This window comes from Mobula birostris, chromosome 21 (assembly GCF_030028105.1).
Source record: "Mobula birostris isolate sMobBir1 chromosome 21, sMobBir1.hap1, whole genome shotgun sequence".
Classification (NCBI taxonomy): Eukaryota; Metazoa; Chordata; class Chondrichthyes; order Myliobatiformes; family Myliobatidae; genus Mobula; species Mobula birostris.
In genome coordinates this window covers 13,219,294-13,233,736 of record NC_092390.1, presented here as the reverse complement: position 1 = coordinate 13,233,736, position 14,443 = coordinate 13,219,294, and the positions used below count along the sequence as shown (strand labels likewise).

Here is a 14,443-nt window from a genome sequence, read left to right as displayed (position 1 = left end):
TTCGCTCTCTGACCTGTGCAAGAGTGTGGACGGAACACAGCTCTGGTACAGCTTCACCTTGGTGTGGGCGCTATACTTGGTTGATCCCTATACGTTGCTCATTGATCTGAAGGCCTTTCTAACTTTGCTGAGATGTTGTCCTTGGTCCCACCGCCCTGCCAAACGATGCTGTCCAGGTAGGTGAATCTGCCGGTGCTGGGTAAGTTGACGCCGTATGCCTTGACGGGAGGAGGAGGCTGTACGTTGATGTTCGTGGTCTCAGTCTTTCTCTGGTTGACTCTGAGTCCAACCTGTCCACCAAAGGTACACAGGCTCTGAGTTTTCACCTGCATGGGCTGGCGTGTACGTGATAGTAATGCGAGGTCATCTGCAAAGACAAGGTCTTCTAAAGTAGAAAATGGAGTCCACCATCTTATCTTTTGTTATTTGCCTCATAATTCAGTTGATCACAAGGTTAAACAAAATTGCTAACATCACACAGCCTTGCCTGACTCCTGTCTTGACTTCAAGGCTCAAATTGCAGTCCTCAACTGTGCAGGTGAAATTAGCACAGAAACGCTGGATAAGCTGAACAATTTTGGAGGGGATCTCATATGATCTGAGAATTCACCAGAGGCTTTCCCTGTGGATGCTATCAAAGCCTTTTGAAACTCCACAAAATTTAGATACAGTTGTCTCTGCCACTCTGCGCACTGTTCTATGATGTTACACAGTGTGAAGATCTGGTCGACAGAGATTCTGTTCTTCCTGAAGCCAGCTTGCTCTTCCTCAAGCACACATTGACAGCACTTTAATCCTTTGGATAATGACTTTGGTGAGAATCTTGCTGGGCACTGACAAACGTGCGACGCCACACCAGTTGTTGCAATCACTTAGTGCTCTTTTCTTGGGGATCCTAACAATAACTCCCTTTGTCCAGTCCTTGGGTACTTGTCCCTGTTCCCAGATTATATAAATGGTGGTTGTAGGATAGCTGCTGCAAATGTTGGTTCAGCTTTGAACAAGTCGCTGTTCAAACTGTCATGTCCTGGAGTGCTGCTGTTCTTTAATGATTTAATGGCAGCAACAATCTCTTCTTTCTTGGGTGGATCTGTGTTGACGTTGAAGCCCTCTGTTGTCTCTTGTATGTCAGGTTTTCATCTGGTGGTGGTCTATTCAGTAATTCTCTGAAATACTCTGTCCACCATGCTTCTTGCTCTTTCTCAGTTGTCAAAAGCAGACCATCCTTCTCTCTCACAGGACCACTGTATCGGGCCTGGAACTTTCCACATAACAATTCTGAAATCTTGTTTACATTTCCCTGACCACTTCAGTTGGCTGCTGCTTCAGCCTCCACTCAAGGGCTTCCACGTGGATTCTCTTATCCTTTCTTGGAAGTCTCTTCACATTCTTGTTAGCTTCAGTGTATGCTAGTTGAAGATTCACCTTAACTTGTGTTGACTTTGTATCTAACACTTTCTTCTTAATTATCGGCTTTCTTCTAAGGCTGTCCATGTTTCCTGCCGTATCTGTTCTTCGCTCTTCTTGAAAGCTCCGTATCCCAGACAAGCCTCGCTGCTCTCCTTGAAGACCGAGGCAATCTGTTATTCAACAGATCTAGGCAGGGCTCGAATGCTATCACCTCTTACAAAGTGAAACCAAGCGACATAGGCAACAACAAGCCTTCAATTCCAGATGATCCATCAATGCTCTACTTTGACTGTCAGAACATGGAAGAACCTTCACAGACTCCCACAGCCCCTGATGACCCTGTCAGTTCAGTCTCTGAGGCCAACGTGAGAGCACCCTTCAGGAGGGTGAACCCACAGAAAGCATCCGGCCCAGATAGGATACCTAGCCGAGTATGAAAGACCTGTGCTGATCAATGGCTGGAGTGTTTGCTGAGATCTTTAGCCTCTTGCTTTGGCAGTCTGAGGTACCCACCTACTTCAAGCAGGCTTCAATTATGCCAGTGCATAAGAAGGTCGTGGTAATATGCCTCACTTATATCCACCCGATGATGTGCCACGAGAGGCTGTTGATAAAGCATATCAACTCCTGCCTGAGAAGCAACTTGGACCACTCCAATTTGAATACTGGTGCAGCAGGTCCACAGCAAATGCCATTTCATTGGCTCCACTCAACCCTGGAACACCTGGACAGCAAGGATGCATACACCAGGATGCTCTTTACGGACTACAGCTCAACATTCAATACCATCATCCCCTCAGAACCAACCAATAAGCTTGAAGACTTTGGCCTCAATACCTCCTTGTGCAATTGGATCCTCGACTTCCTCACTTGCAGACTCCAATCAGTTCAGATTGGCAACAACATCTCCTCCACAATCTCCATCACTGCAGGTGCACCACAAGGCTGTGTGCTTAGCCCTCTGCTCTACCCACTTTACACTTATGATTGTATGGCTAAGCACAGCTCCAATGCCGTATTTAAGTTTGCTGATGACACCACTGTTGTGGGCTGAGTCAAAGGTGGTGACGAATCAGCGTATAGGAGGGAGATTGGAAATCTGCTTGAGTGGTGTCACAACAACAACCTCTCATTCAGTGTCAGCAAGACCAAGGAGATGATTATTGGCTTCAGGAGGAGGAAACCGGAGGCCCACGAGCCAGTCCTCTTCAGGGGATCAGAGGTGGAGTAGGTCAACAACTTTAAGTTCCTCAGTGTTATCATTTCTGAGAAACTGTCCCGGGCCCAGCACACAAGTGCAATTACAAAGAAAGCATGGAAGTGTATCAACTTCCTTAGAAGATTTGACATGACATTTAAAACTTTGACCAACTCTGTAGATGTGTGGTGGAGAGTATATTGTCAGCTCGGTATGGAAACACCAATGCCCTTGAATGGAAAATTGTATAAAAAGTAGTGAATATGGCCAGTCCATCACGGGTAAAGCCCTTCCCACCACTGAGCACATCTACATTGAACGCTGTTGCAGGAAACCAACAAGGAACCCCACCACCCAGCCCATGCTGTCTTCACACTGCTGCTATCAGGAAGAAGGTACAGGTGTCTCAGGAACAGTTATTACCCCTCAAGAATTGGGTGCTTGAACATTAGGGGATAACTTCACCAGCACTAAACTATGACTCGCTTTCAAGGCCACGTCATCGCATGTTTCCGATATTTACTGTTTATTTGTTTATTATTTTTTTCACTTTTGTATTTGCACATTAGTTGTTTGTCCATCCTTTTGGGTGTGATCTGTCATTGATCCGATTGTGTTTCTTGGATTTACTGTGTATGCCTGCATGAAAATAAACCTCAGCATTGTGTATGGTGACATACAAGAACTTTGACAATAAATTTACTTTGAACTTTCAATTAATTAATTAATTAATTAATTTAGAAATACATTGAGCTTTTGGCCCAATGAGCGGCACTGCTCAGCAACACGACTATTTAAGCCCAGCCTAATCGTAGGTCAATCTGCAATGGCCAATTACCCTACTGAGCAGGATGTCTTTGGACTGTGGGAGGAAACCAGAGCACCTGGAGAAAATGCACAGGGTCACAGGTTGAACGTACAAACTCCTTACAGAAGGCGCCAGAAATCAATTTTGACCACCCCAAGATGTAATAGTGATGTAGAGATTAGCTTTATTTGTCACATGTATATCGAAACATCAAAACATACACTGAAATGAGTCGTTTGCATCAACGGCCAATGCAGTCACAGAGTGTGCTGGGGCAGCCCGTGAATGTTGGCTGCATCCCGCGTCAACACAACGTGCCCAAAACTTACTAACCCGAACCTGTACATCTTTGGAATGCGGGAGGAAACCGAAGCCGGTGGAGGAAACACACGCGGTCATGGGAAGAATGTGCAAACTCTTTACAGGCAGCAGAGGGAATTGAACCCCAATCAGTGATCATAGGTACTGTACAGTGTTGCACACTACCATGCTGCCTAGGCCTGCTGAGTTCCTCCGACAGTTTGAGAGGGAGAGTTGGGGATAGAGTTAGAGACCTTCCTCTGATAAACCAGCTCAACCCAGACGCAAGGACGTACCAGGGACCAGTAATCTGCAGTAACCCAATACCTAATCACTGCCTCCCTTGATCTGTCTGGGAGAGGGCTGGACTGAAACCCCCGCCATAAATGGACTTGGTCAACCAAACCTCCCCGGACCTCCGCCAGAGCTGTGCACTGCGCCCCAGCCAAGGGCTGACCGCGGCTAGCGTCAGCGTGTGCGCGTGTGAGAGTGAGAGTGTCTGTGTGAAACTGTGCCCGTGCTGATTGGGACTTACAGGAGTCGGAGAGAGTGGAGGCCTTGGAATGCAGCGGCAGGAATGCACCGTAAGGAATTGTAGCTGAGAATCCTGGGAAAAGAGAAGGTTCAGGGGAAAAAATGAATGAGAGTTAGGAAACTGGAAAATATTCATTGTGGCTTTGAAAGTTCTCAATGAGGCATGCAGCCCTTCGAGTTCATGCTGGACACCAGCCATCCATTTACACTAATCCCACATTAATCCCATTTTATTCTCCCCACATTCTCATCAATTCCCACTCGGATTCTACTCCTCACCGACGCACTGTGGGAAAGTTACAATTAACCCACCAACCTGCACGGCTTTGGGATATTGGAGGAAACCAGAGCACCCGGAGGCAGAAACACATGCAGTCACTGGGAGAACATGCAAACTCCACATGCAGAGAGCGCCGGAGGTTGGGATTGAACCCGCATCACTGGAACTACTCGACTAGCTGTGTTACTTTGCTGCCAGTAAAGTAGGCTTTTTGCCTCATTGCTAAATTTCCTGTTCTTCTGCTGCCTCCCCCCTCAACCTGAGGCTGTAGAGGGACTAGTTGTACTCTTGGGTTGTGCTCCACCTCAGAGACCACGGTTGCTGGAATCAGCATCGACGACCTGCTGGAGGAGCTCAGTGATGTGAGGTTGCTCGACCCATCGACTTCCTCCAGCAGATTGCTTGCTGCCGCATCTCAGAGACCTGTGCCCACAGCCCAGGCTGTACCAAAGGAGCAAATTATAAATACAAGCAGGGCTGCAGATGCTCAAAATCCAGAGCAACACACACACAAAGTCCTGGAGGAGCTCAGCAGGTCAGGCAGCATCTATGGAAATGAATAACAGTCGACGTTTCGGGCTGAGATCTTTTGGGACTGAGAAGGAAAGGGAAGACGACAGAATAAAAAGGTTGGGGGAGGACACAGAGGCTAGGTAGAAGGGGACAGGAGAAGCCAGGTGGGTGGGGAAGGTCAAGGGGTGGAGAAGAAGGAATCTGATAGGAGAGGAGGGTGGACCGTGGGAGAAAGGGAAGGAGGAGGGGACCCAGGGAAAAGTCATAGGCAGGTGAGAAGAGGAAAAAGATTAGAGTGGGGAATAGGGGAAGAGGGAAGGGGTGGGGGGGGGGAGATTTTTTTTTACCAGAATGAGAAATCAATATTTGTGCCATCCGGTTGGAAGAATGTACTGTAAGGTGCTACTCCTCAACCCTAAAGGTTGACTTGTCAGAAATGAAAAGGGAATCGGAATTAAAATGTATGGCCACTGGGAAGTTGGGGCGGAGGTGCTGGGTGAACTTACGACGGGTCTCACCACTGTGGAGGAGGCTGCACTGGGAGCACCGGACCCACTAGGCGACCCCAGCAGATTTGCAGATGAGTTGTTGCCTCACCATCCAGGTGTTTGGGGCCCTGAATGGAGGTGAGGGAGGAGGTGTGGCACTAAGGCTGCTCCCAGGGATTAGTGTTGGGAGGGGGATTAGTGGGAAGGGCTGAGTGGACAAGGGAATCGCGGAGGGAGCAATCCCTGCAGAAAGCAGTGGGGGGGTGCAGGAGTCAGAGTGAGGTAATGAGGTAAAGATATGTTTAGTGGTGGGACCACTTTGGAGATGGCGGAAGTTACGAAGGATGATGTTTTGAATGCGGAGACTCAGGGGGTGGTAGGTAAGGACAAGGGGAACTCTATCACTGTTAAGACGGTGGGAAGATGGGTGAGCATGAGTGTTCAGGAAATGGAGGCAATGTGGGTGATGGCAGCAAGAGTATTGGAGGGAAAAATACTGAAGGAGGGCTCTCCTGTCAAGTCTCTGGTTTTAAATTAGTTCCCTGAGCAACACACACACACACACACACAGTGCTGAAGGAACTCAGCAGGTCAGGCAGCGTCTATGGAAGGGGAATAAACAGTTGACGTTTTGGGCCGTGACCCTTCATCAAGTCGGGGGGCAGAAGTCAGAATAAGAAGGAGGGTGGGATACAATTAGCAGGGGATAGGTGAGACCAGGTGAGGGGGAAGGTGGGTGTGTAAGGGGAACAGGGTTGAAAGGAAGTGATGGGTGGAAAAGGTAAAAAGGCTGAAGAAGAAGGAAGCTGACAGGAGAGGAGAGGGTCATGGGAGAAAGGGAACGAAGAGGAAAGGCAGCAGAGTGAGATGATGGGCAGGTGAAGAGAAGCGGTGAGAGTGGAGCCAGAATCTAAGTGAAGAAGGTCCTTCTCATGTTCTGTATGACTCTGTGTATGTGTCTGTGTTTCCTTTTAGACTGTGACTCTCCTGGACTGTAGACTCTGGTAGTACACCTGCTTCTCAGATAATGCAAGTACTTCACAATCATTCAGGCTTGTATCAAAAGCTTAGAGTCTCAGTATTCAAAAAATGTGCTATTCCGTAAACAACCCTCACCTCCACTGGGCATATACCTGCTGAAGTTTAATACACTGAGCCTGTTACAGTTCTAAACAAGCCCCCACCTCCACTGGACATAAATCTGCTGGGGTTTACTACACTGAGCCTGTTCCAGTTCTAAACAAGCGCCCAACTCCACTGGACATAAATCTGCTGGGGTTTAATACACTGAGCCTGTTCCAGTTCTGTAAACGACCCCCACCTCCACCAGACCTTTACTTACTGGGGTTTAATACACTGAGCCTGTTACAGTTCTAAACAAGCCCCCACCTCCACTGGACATAAATCTGCTGAGGTTTAATACACTGAGCCTGTTACAGTTCTCTGGGTGGTGTGGCACAGTCAGGTGTGGGAAGGATTAAAGGCTACTTACAGTGTGGTCAGTTGGCTCATGTTGATGAAGGACATATTGGTCAAGGAGCTGATGCGATTGTTGCTCATGTCTCTGGTGATGGAAGAACAAGACGATCAGTGTTTGCTGAGGGAATCTATGAGAGAGTGAAAGATGGCAGGGACGGATCTCTCATTCCCAAACACACCCCAGACCACAGTGATTCAGCTGCCACCTTAAAGATCCCTTGAAGATGAATCCATTCAGAAATCTGACAGCAGAGGGGAAGGGGTTGTTCATAAAACATTGAGCATGTGTCTTCAGGCTCCTGTACCTCCTCCCTGGTGACAGAAGTGAAAAGAGGGCATGGGGGTCCTTCGTGATGGATGCTGCCTTTCTGAAGCATCACACTTTGAAGATGCTCTCAATGCTGGGGAGGCTGGTCCCACGGTGAAGCTGGCTGAGTTTACAATTTTCTGCAGCTTTTCCCATCCTGTGTCCTAGTACCACCATCAGAGAGGAGGTACAGGAGCCTGAAGACACAAGCTCAAAATTGTAGGAACAGCTTCTTCCCCTCCACCATCAAATTTATGAACAGACAGTGAACCAAACCATGAACATTGCCTCACTATTTTCCCTGTCTTTTGCACGAGTTATTTAATTTAATTTTTAAATACAGGTCGACCTTCACTAATCTGACTACCTGTAATCCGGTTCCTTCAATAATCCGGCACTAATTATGCTTAATGTGATCCTTCTGTAATTCAGCATTTTCACTAATCCGGCACTCCTCAGGTCCCAATGGTGCCGGATTAGTGAAGGTCGACCTGTATATATCTCTTATTGAAATGTATGCATTTTTATATATTGTACTGTACTGCTACCACAAAACAATTAATTTCATGATATATATCAGTGATAATAAACCTGATTCTGAAATAAAGGTTAGCTTTGTGTCAGAGTCCTACACAAAAACCTACATGGGCACTTCAGTTACAATACTGAGGGAGTGAAAGGCCCAGATAGAGTGGATGCATACAGGATGTCTCCTATATTGAGGGAGTCTAGCACAAGACGGCAAAACCTCATAACAGAAGAACATCCCTTTAGAACAGCAATGAGAAGTATTTGTTTCACTAGAGCATGGTCTATCTGTGGACTTCATTGCCACAGACAGCTGTGGAGGCCTAGTTATTGGGTATATTTAAAGCAGAGGTTGATAGGTTCAGGATTACTAAGGGCATCAAAAGTTACAGAGGGAAGGTAGGAGAATGAGTTTGAGAAGGAAAATAAATCAGTCATGATTAAATGATAGAGCAGACTCAATGGGCCGAATGGTTTATGTCTGCTCTGGTGACTTACGTGGTGCTGCACTGTTAGAGTGCCAGCCTTTAGGATGAAACATTGCATAAGGTCCCAAGTAGTCTTGCAGGTGTATGGAAAGATCCCATTATTGGATGTGTAGGGAGTACTCCCAGTGCTCTGAGCTTATCTTTACCACTTAGAATCAAACTGCAGTTTATCAAAGTTTGCTATGCGCACACCAGCCACTGTATTTCCCATGTTTGCGGAGTTCCTCTTGCCCAGAATCACCTTGTCACTTCATCATATCCTGTAATCACCTTATGTTCAAATACTCCTGCACCTAGTGTCACTTTTCTCCAAGAGGACCACAACCTTGGGTTTGGAGGCTTGTGTGCCTCAATGACCCAGAGAGTTATGTTGACTGGAGTCAGGGCTTCGTAGGGACGCCTATGTCAAACAGGTCAAAGGGTAGAGGCCAGACTAAGAGTCATCCACCGGTCCTCCAGGTTTTGAGGTTCAATTCGGGGCTAACAACCCTGACTGGTAAGACAAAATTGTTATGGAAACAGCAATGAAGAATTATTTTACATCTGAGTGTGGTGATATATCTGAGAATCCACCCGGGACTTGCGTGACTGACAGTGGTGAAAACTAAGAGGAAGCTACTGACACGATGAAGGAAGCCCTGAACCCCGCCAGAGATGGAGGCCCTTCATTGCTGCCCTAAAAGCGAGCAGTGCAATGGGCAGCAAGTAAGAAGAGTCACTTTGTGTACATATAATCAGTCATGTACACTGTCTTAGGTACACCACTTTATTAGGTACACCTGTTTGTTATCTGCACCGAGGGACAAACCTTCACCACTTGGACTCAGAGGAAGTGTCCTCCCTCTCGCACCACGCTCAGAGTACCCAACATGCCCTCTCCCAGTAAGGAACAGGAATCTCTGTGTTCATCGGGTTGCTCTCTGAGTGGAGAGGCCGTCCCAACTCACCTCATTTCCCAGCCCTGTGTCTGAAACCACACAAACCTGGGCTCTCTGTTCCCTCTGGAACTCCCGAGGGTTTAGAATTTTCCCAGGACCCCTGACTGTAAAATGAGTCAGTAGGAATCATTTTGATTCTTTCCAGCCCCTGGAAGGTATACCAAAAGTCTCCGTCCCACCAAGATACCTACACAAGTTGGAGATGCTTAAAGGTGTAGAGTACACTGGGGACTGCAGTGAACTGGTTACCATCCAGATACCTAGAAGGTAAAGTGAAAAGTTCAGATTCAGATTCTTTATTTAACACACGTACACGGAAACACACGATGAAATGTGTCGTTTGCATGAACAACAGATGCAACCCAAAGATGTGCTGAGGGCAGCCCACAAGTATTGCCATGCATTCTGCTGCCCGTAATGTTTAGCAGAACAGCACAAGCAAGAACAGCAAGACAACAATACATGTGTCACTCACTTTCACACTCTCCCAGACACACACACACACACCCACCCACCCCAGTGTAGTTGGCCTCTGGGTCTCCGACCTCCAGTCTCTAGCCCAGATTCAAATGATGGAGTGTGGATAGAATTTCATGACAAGTCCTTTACTTAATTACAGAGCGACCTCACCTGTTTACCAGTCGTCGCAAGTGCACACTGTGCAGCTGGTATTGAATGTTAACAGCCTTGCTCCATTACTGTATCGTTTTCTCTCACTGGCCACTGGTATATTCAATTTATTTCTGGTTAACTGCACCAGGAAACAAGGTTTGTCCTTCAGCATTCGAACTCAGAGGAGAGTACTTTCCCTCTGTCAACCCACTCCCTTAGAGACCCCAAGATGCCCAACGTCATAGTAACGAGGCAAGTCTGCATTCACCCAAAACTTTGCTATGTGGATTCTCAGTTGTGTCAGGTACCCTTCTTCGCGGGATCACTGACCCTACATTATCATCATTTGATCCGGTATTCCTTGGGGACTAACTCTTCCCGTCACCCTCCAACAGCAATGCACCTTTATCTTCCTAAAATACCCTCTAGCTCTACATATCTCCCTTGCTCGGTAACAATGTTTGGGCCCTTTGCCGTTCCTTCGCAGTAATCTCTTTCAGCCCCTGCACATTTTCTATATCTGTAACCCCTCCAGTTCTACACCCCTCCTCGTCACTGTTACCTCAGTTGGCCCCTAAACACCTCCTTATCTCAATAATCCCTTCCAGCTCTCCACCACTTCCCATCTCTTTGACCCCACCCAGCCCCTACATCACTCCCTATCTCTGTAACTCCCTCCAGCCTTAAATCCCCTCCCCAATAAGGCAACCTATAGCCAGGGAACTGATGACCCCCTCCTGCTAGACTGTTTGAGGTAACTTATTTTTTTACTCTTTTCTTACTTCCCTTCTGATATTTGTATATCTGAGTACTTGTGATGCTCCTGTGACACTGTAATTTCCTTTGGGAGCAATGAAGTATCTATCTAACTCTTTAACTCCTTCTGGCCCTAGACCTTTCCTTATCTCAATAATCCCCTCCAGTTTTCCTACCCTCCATATCTCTTTAACCCCTCCAATCCCTATACCCTCCCCACCTCTACAACTCCTCCTGGCCCCTACACCCCTCCCTGACCCCCCACTACAGACCCTACGTCCCACCCTGACTCTGTAAACCTGTCCAGCCCCTACGCCACTCCTGAAGTTAGTTATTCTATAACCTTGCAAGAGTGTGGGAATCCCTGGAGTAGCAATAAACGAGGTTTAGCACACTGATCCCACTAAGGTGCCGAGGGTCTGGCTAAATCCCTGCACAGAGCTCTCTGCCTTTCCATCCGCTCACTCCACTCAGCGGTTACTCCGCCCTGACGCTGGAGGGCTGGCGAATGTGCGTCTCTGATTACTGTGGGAACGGGTTACTGGGATCCTGAGTTCTAGAGGCATCAGGAATGCAGCCACCCTGCCCGATGCCCCCAACTCACAGCTCAGTCACGTTGCGCGGGATGCCAGCGGGCAGGGATTTCAGATGTTTGTTGCTGCAGCGGACGACGGACTCCAGGCAGGTACACTCAACGGGGCACTGGGGTCGGGGCACACAACCGCTCTCCTCCAGACCTGCAGCAGAAACCGGAATCAGGATTATTATCACTGACGCATCTTGTGAAATTCGTTGTACAGCTGAAGATATAAAACAAGTCACTATGAGCTACAAATTGAAACAGAAAAATGAATAAATAATGGAGAAAGGGAACAACATAATGATTTAGTGTTAATGGTCCACTCTGAAATGTGATGGTGGAGGGGAAGAAGCTGTTCCTAAATCACTGAGTGTGGATCTCAGGCTCCTGTACGTCCTCCCTGATGCTAGTAATGAGAAGAGGGCACGTCCTGGATGGCGAGGGTCATTAATGATAGATGCCGCCGCCTTGAGGCACTACCTGCTGAAGACTTCCAGAATGCTGAGAGGCTACTGGACATGTCGGAGCTGGCTGAGTTTTCAATCCTTTGAAGTTTTTTCTGAACCTGTGCTTTGGATCTTTCATACCAGGTGGTGATGCAATCAGACCAGAAACATCATGTCAGTAGCATCCGCTCTTCCACCCCACTGACCCTGTCCTGGGAGTGTGTGATGGGACGGTGTAGAGGGAGCTTCACTCTGTATCTAACCCGTGCTGTCCCTGTCCTGGGAGTGTGTGATGGGACAGTGTAGAGGGAGCTTCACTTTGTATCTAACCCGTGCTGTCCCTGCCCTGGGAGTGTGTGATGGGACAATGTAGAGGGAGATTCACTCTATCTAACCCGTGCTGTCCCTGCCCTGGGAGTGTGTGATGGGACAGTGTAGAGGGAGCTTCACTCTGTATCTAACCCATGCTGTCCCTCTCCTGGGAGTGTGTGATGGGACAGTGTAGAGGGAGCTTCACTCTGTATCTAACCCGTGCTGTCCCTGCCCTGGGAATGTGTGATGGGACAGTGTAGAATGAATTTTTCTTTTGCTTCTGAATACCTTCATTGAATGCACCAAGAACAGTTAAATGAGAATGAAGCCTCTGGGGTTGAGATGTTTGAGAAGCCCTGCAGAGTCTGCTGGTACAGGAATATCTCCAGTGAGTCACAGAGCCCCAGGGTGGTGTCGCGTGCTGTCTCTGCATGGGGTGTATGTGATAGTGCCTCGTGGTTCTGTTCCACAACTGTAACACCCTTCATGTCACTGAACACAAAAGAGCAGGAAACAGTTCATGGATTCAAAACCAGAGCAGCCAGGTGTCTCTGAAGACACAAGGGAACGCAGATATGGAATCTGGAGCTCATCTGGAATGTAGAATATGTGTGTGGGTCTGTGGTTTTGCGTGTATGTGTGTGTGTGTGTGTGTGTGTGTGTGTGTGTGTGTGTATTTGTGAATGTGTGTGTGTCTGTGGAGAATATGTTTGTGAGTGTGTATGTGTGTGTAGAAATGTGTCTACGTTTCTGACTGTATGTGTAAGTGTGTGTGTCTGTGGAGAAATGTGTCTGTTTGTGTGTGTGTGTGTGTCTTTGGAGAAATATGTTTGTGTGTGTAGAAATGTGTCTATGTTTGTGACTGTATGTGTGAGTGTGTGTGTTTGTGCAGAAATGTGGCTGTGTTAATGTGTGTATTTGTGAATATGTGTGTGTGTGTGTGTGGAGAAATGTGTCTGTGTGTGTGCATTTGTGAATGTGTGTGTGTATTTATGAATATGTGTGTGTGTGTGTGCGTGTGCGCGCGTCTTAGTGTCCCCGAGTTACCTTCATCACAGCGGAAGTCCTGGTAAGCTACATCCTGCAGTGGGATCTCCCTCAGGAAGTCGGGCTTGTGGCAGCGAGGGTTTCCACTCACGATCTTCCTCTTCCTCAGCCACTCTCCCAGCCAGGCCAGTTGGCAGTTACAGTTGAAGGAATTGGCGAGGAGGTTTCTGGAATCAGTGGACCGGGACAGAGCAGGTTATCACTCAGTGCACAACGTCTGGGTACGATTCAGTCTCCATCAAAGGCAGTGTGCGTTCAGTTGTGTCACCTCCTGTGTACGTATGTGTGTCTACTTTAATACTGTGGTCCTTTTGGACAGTAGACTCAGGTAATGTACCTGCTTCTTAGATAATGCAACAACTTCACAGGCATTCAGGCTTATACCAGAAGATTTGAAACCCAACATACAAGTGTACTGTTTTGTAGATAAAACTCAACCTCTTCTGGATATATACTGCAGAAACTTTGTGTGCAACACGGTGGTGTAACACTTTACAGCCCCAGCGACTGAGGTCAGTTCCCACTGTTGTCTGTAAAGAGATCGTATGTTCTCCCCATGACTTCCTCAGTTTCATCCCACAATCCGAAGGTGTAAGGGTTAGCGTCAGTAAGTTGTGGGTATGTGACAAGCGTGGGGCCGCTTCTGGGCCACCCCTCAGCACATCCTCTGTCTTGGTCAAATGGTGCTCTTCACTGTATGTTTCAATGTACATGTGACAAATAAAACTAATCTAATCTAGTCTTTATTTATCTGACATTTTGTGTGCTTTTGCTTGCAGATGAAAAGGTGTGTGTCTGCAGCTGTGAGTGTGTGTTAAAGTTATGCAATATAGCAGAAACAGCGGCATTTAAGAGATGATCATATTATTGATGTAAAATGGAGGCCTATGTGGGAGAGTTTGAGTTTAGGAGGGATGCTGTCCACTCCTTAGCTTGCATCTTCGGAAACAGCTCTGTTCCCATCTTTAATATCTTTATTGTCTCTTTCAGGGTTCTTATGAAGACCCTGACCTGGAGTTACACGCAGGCTTCAGTTATTTGCGGGAATGGGACCCGTTCTCGGGGCTCCACGACTGGCCGTTATTCGACACGCCGAGGGTTTGGCCTGAGAATCTCGATCATGGTCAGAAGCCTAAGATCTCAGGGCTCTGGAGACGGGCGGATCGAGGGTCGGTGTCAATGTTGGAGACTCGCGTGTCGTCGGGGAGGCTGGAAAACCTTTCGCTGCGGGCCCGAAGACTGGAGATCTTTGCGATCTTCGGACACAGAGCTCGAAAAAAAAGCGACGAAATGTACATTTAGGATGGTAATCCAGCGGGTTGTTGTTATGTCTCCCGTTCGCTGTGAAAATGAGGGGCACCTAGAGAACCTGCGGGTTGTCGAACGTCGGCTGCAATGCGAGGCCTTTGGGGTAGCTTT

At 47.7% G+C, this 14,443-nt stretch overlaps 1 protein-coding gene across 2 annotated transcripts in view; it reads right to left on the bottom strand.

The window, feature by feature from the left end:
• Positions 1–14,443, bottom strand: part of LOC140185601 (slit homolog 1 protein-like) — a 315,402-nt gene that overhangs the window by 97,440 nt on the left and 203,519 nt on the right. For both annotated transcript variants that reach the window (XM_072238998.1, XM_072238997.1), the window contains exons 20-24: positions 13,025–13,191; positions 11,244–11,376; positions 9,463–9,531; positions 7,024–7,095; positions 4,252–4,323 (exon numbers count right to left, since the gene is read on the bottom strand). In XM_072238998.1, the coding sequence (XP_072095099.1) occupies positions 4,252–4,323; positions 7,024–7,095; positions 9,463–9,531; positions 11,244–11,376; positions 13,025–13,191 (513 nt within the window). The remainder of the gene's footprint in view (positions 1–4,251; positions 4,324–7,023; positions 7,096–9,462; positions 9,532–11,243; positions 11,377–13,024; positions 13,192–14,443) is intronic.